Here is a 6,000-nt window from a genome sequence, read left to right on the forward strand (position 1 = left end):
AGGTCATGTTAATGCGTGCTCTCGTTCAGCTGTCTTCATGAACTCCACTGATGGTTATAGAAATAGCTATTATCAATACATGATGGCATCAAATTTACTGTGGTTTTTATAGACCGTTCGACTGAAAGAGAGGATTTTTATAACTTGTTTTGTGACACCACACAAAAGCTCTATAAACACTGACGTGTTTAAGTTTGCCAACATGTTCATCTATGATCACATCTGCAGTTCAGTCATTCTCCTTCCATTAACCTAGAGTGAACGGGTAGGTGCATTTTTACATGTGAACCCACATTTTATCATGTTTTTATTGTTTATAATTCCCAGAAATTCAACTTCATGGGGGAAAAGTAAGAGCATTTTTGGCACAATTGTTTCATGCCATGCTGAGGCATGATTGCTCCCCCTCCCCAACTGGTCTGCTTTCACATTAGTAGCATTTGTTTTGTTCCTGTAAACATTTCAATACAGTAGGCAGTATGCATGTAGACAGTTTGCAAATCTACCAAGAAGAAGAGGCACCCACTTGAGATGCTATCTGCTGATGCTCTATGTGGAGAGTAGAGCCCATCCAGCTACCATGAATGTTTTCTTTCAGGGACATTTTTATTCAAGATTTTTTAAATACCATCTCAATTTATTTTAAGACTCTGTTGCATTTTTCATTTCTAACCACTCGCAATGGTGACAGTTACGTGCATGTTTTGTGGAGATTGCTGTGATGCAAAAAAGCTTTCATTGAAGAGCTAGCAGTGCTAACATCAATGGACTCTGTTCGTGTGAGGGGCCGTATCCATAGCCAGCTTTGCTAGCACTGAGAACGCCTTGTAGAGCCGCATGATGTAATAACCCTAACCACAGGACTTAGTGTGGGCTCCAAGGTATGCCCTACTCATCTACCTTGCACTAACTCTAACTGCTTAGTGACTTATGCCTAAACCTAACCCCCCTTCAGTGCTCTAGACTAAACACCTAACCTTAACCCTAGGACTTAAGGTGGGCTCCAGGGTATACCCTACTAGCTTGCTCTAACCCTAACCGCTTAGTGGCTTACAAAATGCGGCGTTATTACATAATGAATTAAAAAATGTATTACATTATTACACAATGCGGCGTTATTACATAATGTGGTGCTACACGCCTATAACCTCATTTTCAGAGCGTTTCTCATGAGCGTTCTTTGTTGCTAAATTAAAAAAAGTGAATCTCACTTTCCTTGTTCAAATCTGTAACGTTTTGAAATATCTCTGGGTGCTTTTAATTTTAATTTTTGAAGGAAATGTCACACAGAAGACAGGCAGACAATGGTTAGGAATCCTGTCCTGACACAGGCAGCAGCTGCAGACCTGAAAACCACCCTCAAAAAAAGACAAAAGAAAGACGAGAAGTTTTGTCCAAAAATTGAACGGTGTTCAACGAGAAAGACTTTAAAAACACCACCAAAAACAGCTGATGCTGAGGACGTATTTACTGTCATTTTTGTCGGTCCCCGGCAAAGGGTCGCTTTTTTATGCCCAGGGCACTGATGGTGTTTTTTGTGGCAACAGCGCTGAGAGTGTTTCTTTCTGTTCAAGGAGCTGAGGGTGTTTTTTTTCCTGGCCCACTGCAATGGGGGCATTTTTTTCTACTTGGGGCACTGAGGGTGTTTGTTCTTTTTTGGTTCAACCCAGGGCGTTGAAGCTGTTTCTTCCAACCCACGGCAATGAGTGTTTTGCGATCCAGGGCACTGAGGGTGTTTTTTTTGACCCAGGGTGATGATGGTGTTTTTTCCAATCTGGCGCATTTCAGGCGTTTATTTCGACCTGGGGCACTGAGAATGTTTTTTTTCCGACCCAGAGTGCTGAGGGTGTTTTTTTCTGTCCGGTGCATTAAGCGCTTAGAATGCTGGACTACATTAGTTTCAAATTTAATAAGTACTGCCAACACTAGCTATGGACACAGGCCCTTACACTCAGCAAAGGCTTTACCCGCAATTTCCACATACTGCACAGCAAATCACTCCCTCTCTAGTGGATCAGACCAGTTCCACTGCCTCCACTCCGGTCGCTGAAGATACACTGCAGGTCTATTTCAGCACCCGCCGTTGCCAAATCCCGGCAATTCCCATCCATCAGAAATCTCCAAACAGGAAGTCAAAAACATAGAGCATCCACTACTTTCAAGATACGACACAATACATGGACTCCCGATCATAAATAACCACTATATCAACATTACATCTCATCCTGCAATAAGAGCAAAGGGTCATGAGAGGTCAGTGGGTCACAGAGCAACAATGGCGCTATCGACAAGGAAAAGGCAGCCAAAGAATTTTACACGAAACCACATATCCTTAATTTAATATTAAGCTTTTAACTTCTTAATGTACTCACCCATGGAGTAAGCAACAAAATCATGGACTCAAACTGGAATGGATGATAAATTAACCCCAAAAAGGTAAAGTATTCTGGTGCTGAAACACTAATCCTGCGTAAACTCGCAGATCTCCCATGATCTCTGCCTGCTAATCACTCTGCACTCTGGATACGCTTGCGGGGGGTGAGGTCGCTCCCCTTCAGTTGGGGCAAAACCACGGCACTGTGGAGTGTGGTGCAGACATCGTATATGGAAATTGCAGGTTACTGCAAAACTGCTTTTTATTTGCAAAATTTTGTCAGATGTTAAGTATTGATCAGCCTCAGCATCAACACTTTCTCCTCCAACATTTCCCAGAAGGGTTAGGCTTGTATTTGACTATCATTTACATGCTTACACCACTGGACCACATCTTCAACCTGCTAGCTAAGGACACAGCGTAGCTCTAAGGATGCACTGATAGCGCAACTGGACAGAACATAAACAAGCGTGCAGGCTGATGTCAGATCTGGTGGAGCTCTATCAGAATCTCACTTGTGTTATAAATGAAGGCAAAAACAGAAGCAAAGAAAAAAGCCAGCAACCTCTTTTGACAAAGATAAGAATTGAAAACGGCTACAAATTTCAGGATTTATTGTATTGCACTGAAGACTCTGACATTCTTTTTTATAAGCCTTTATTTTTTATTAAATTGATCTTTAAACTTCTGATACTTTGCAAGACCCTGCAGTCAGCCTGTTATTATTTTCAAGATGCAAACAACAACCCTCTTCCTACTTCCACATCTACCATGCAGACGGGAGGATGAAACTGGTCCATACTGAGCAGATACAACGGTTTTCGAAGAGACATTACAGACCCCCTTCACAGTTCTAGGCAGTGACCAGTGCCCCATACTTGAGCATGGTCACATTTATGCCCAATTACATGTGGGACTCATGCACAGTGCCAAAGTACGGTATGCTTCAAATTACACTGATTTAATATACCAGACTTTGGGGTCACATGTACTTAGATCCAGTCCTAGTCCCAAATGTGAATCTAGCCTAAATGTTGCTTTAAGGTGACTTAGTTTAAAGGGAAATCTGGCATTTTTTAAATAGATTACTTGTACTAAAGAGCCAACAATTAATGTTTCACGTTATAACTTATAGTGAGAACTGAAAGAGTAAAATTAATTCCTTAATGCCATCTCTTTGTTAAAATTAGGAGACTGTAAAAACCCACTCATGTTTGAGGTGATTTACTGAATTGTGCATCCCCTAGAAGAGGACAGATTTACATATCACACTGCCTGAACAAAATCATCACTCCTCCAGCCGACAGGTGACAGATAGCATGTGCATGCCGTCCCATGTTTTATGCATGACTCCATCAATCTCTGTGTGCTCTTAACCTGCAGCATGTTTGTGTGGTGCTCTCTAAAACTCACCCCCATCATCCTCATCGAAGGAGTTCATGCAGGGGAAGTAGATGGCCAGGGCCTCGAAGGATGCCGACAGGCTGATGCGGCTCTGCGATCTCTCCATGTAGAGGCCCGCCGTCGGGCCCGGGTCGGCCGGCTTGGCCAGGCGCGGCTGGGCATTCTTCACGCGGAGTACGGCGCGCGGCGTCTTGGATGGCTGTCAGCTGCCCCCCACGGCAGATCAACCTCGAGAAGAGTTGAACAAGAACCCCCAAAGACGCTTACACCGAATCAGAGCGGTGCTGAAACTTTGTTGATTCTGATCGTGGACTTCTTGCTGTGTAAGTTTGAGTTAATCCAGGATTTGGTGCAGAATCATCCTCAAGGAATGAGAAATCTCTCCTTCAGTTCCTCTCTTTTGATGATTAACAGATGTCTTTGTGTTTTAATCTATCTGTGACAGTGAAGAGCAGAGTTCAGTCTCTCTATTCCTGGCATTTCTCTTTATTTCAGTCTTGTTTATCTTCTCTTCTGCAGACGTTCGTACACATCCTCTTCTTCATCCTCAAAAGTCCGGCCGGTCTTCTGATGATCCTCTTGATTTTTTCTGGGAAAGGCTCTCAAACTCTTCCTCTCACACAGCTACAAAACCTGCTCTTGCTCTTTTTGTTTCTCAGCTAAACTCCCTGAACTCTGCTCTCTGCATGTCAATCTGACCCCCTCCTCCTGCTTGTGCATTCACCGCTCGGATGTCTGCTCTTCCTCAGATCCTGCTGGAGGGAGCAAGAAGGGAGGAGACGCTGCTGGTGACTGAATCAAAGCTTTCTGCTCCTATTGCTCAGCACTGTCATTTCCTTGTGCCTTGACATCACAGAAGCATCTCTTTCCCACATGTAAACTCACTTTCAGAGCCCAGGAGACGGCGGCTGGAGGACACGCTGAAAATCCAGACCTGGGTCAACTGGGGGAGCGTCAGCTGCAGCAACAATTGAGGGCAATCTGTTGCTCCTGCTCCGATGTCTCAAAGGTGATGCTCCTCTGTGGATGCTGTCAGTGTTGTGTCTTCGTCCGGTGTCGCTCGGTTGCCGTTGCTCCGCTGACTGTCTGCTCCTGAGAGATGAGGGCGAGCGAGCGAGGCGAGAGAGGCTGCTCTGTGTAACAGCTTGTGTCTGAGTGGACTCATTCAGCGGTGAGCTATAGAGAGAGAGAGAGAAGGAGAGAGGGTGGGTGGGTGGGTGGGGGCACAGAGAGGATGAAAAGCACACTGTTGCTGCCAGCTCGACCAATCAGAGAGTGGATGAGGGAATATGGGTGTGGCTTTAAAGGATGTAGAGGCAAATTAGGGCAGGATGAGTTTACAACGTGTTTCTGTGTTTCTTCTTCTCCTTATGTCTTTAATATCGATGCCCTTTAACCGTGTCTCAATGAGAACATCAGAGACCGAGACAAATCCCTAAGTTATATCAGAAATAAACACTTTGATGCTGAATATTTATACACAGATAGAAATGTCATCACACTTTAAAAATCAGCTCAGAGGACCTTTAATATATATGAACACTGACCCTTTTAACACGGCTAACATCTTCTAAGGTCAGACAGGAATCAGGAAGTGGAGAGCACTGGTTAGGAATCAGTGAGAAAGGGGGAAAGTTGGTCTGTTAAAGCTCTGAATGAGCCTGAATGCTGCAGGTATCATTGGAAAACTTCTACACACTGAGTACGATCACAACACTTCACATAAAAGTGAGACTAACTGAGTAAGCTTGTTTGGAGCTGTCCTGTCCTGCATTACACATCTAGACAGATAAAGGGAGACGAGAGTCTAGAGGAGTCTACAAGGCTAATGGCCTTTGCACACTCTTTCATCTGAATTTTTCGCATGCTAAAATAGAAATCAAGCTCATGTCGTTCTAATCATGTTTGCACACTGTTACAGAAATTTTCTTCTGTCATTATTTTTTGGAACAAATTTGATTTTATGCAAATTTCACATAAGTTGAGTCATTTAAAGGGGACGTATTCTGCAAAAATCAATTTTTCAGGCTTTTCTAACACAAACATGTGCCCTGGCCTGTCCACAATCCCATCAAATACCAGAAAAATCCATTCCCTCTACCCCTCTCTTTCTCCACCTTTCAGAAAATGTGTGCTGAAACAAGCCGTTCTCAGATTTTACATCTAGTGTCCTCACCAGGAGCCTTAGCACCCACCCCCAGATGTGGTTGGCCCTCCCCACT

The 6,000-nt window shown here is 43.9% G+C and overlaps 1 protein-coding gene across 1 annotated transcript in view; it reads right to left on the reverse strand.

The window, feature by feature from the left end:
• rims4 (regulating synaptic membrane exocytosis 4) overlaps nucleotides 1-3,935 on the reverse strand; it is a 71,519-nt gene extending 67,584 nt beyond the window's left edge. The window contains exon 1 of the mRNA XM_041783522.1: nucleotides 3,788-3,935. Within this exon, the coding sequence (XP_041639456.1) occupies nucleotides 3,788-3,884 (97 nt within the window). The 5' untranslated portion in view covers nucleotides 3,885-3,935. The remainder of the gene's footprint in view (nucleotides 1-3,787) is intronic.
• Between the last annotated feature and the right edge of the window lie 2,065 nt (nucleotides 3,936-6,000).

Source organism: Cheilinus undulatus, linkage group 3, assembly GCF_018320785.1.
Source record: "Cheilinus undulatus linkage group 3, ASM1832078v1, whole genome shotgun sequence".
Lineage (NCBI taxonomy): Eukaryota > Metazoa > Chordata > Actinopteri > Labriformes > Labridae > Cheilinus > Cheilinus undulatus.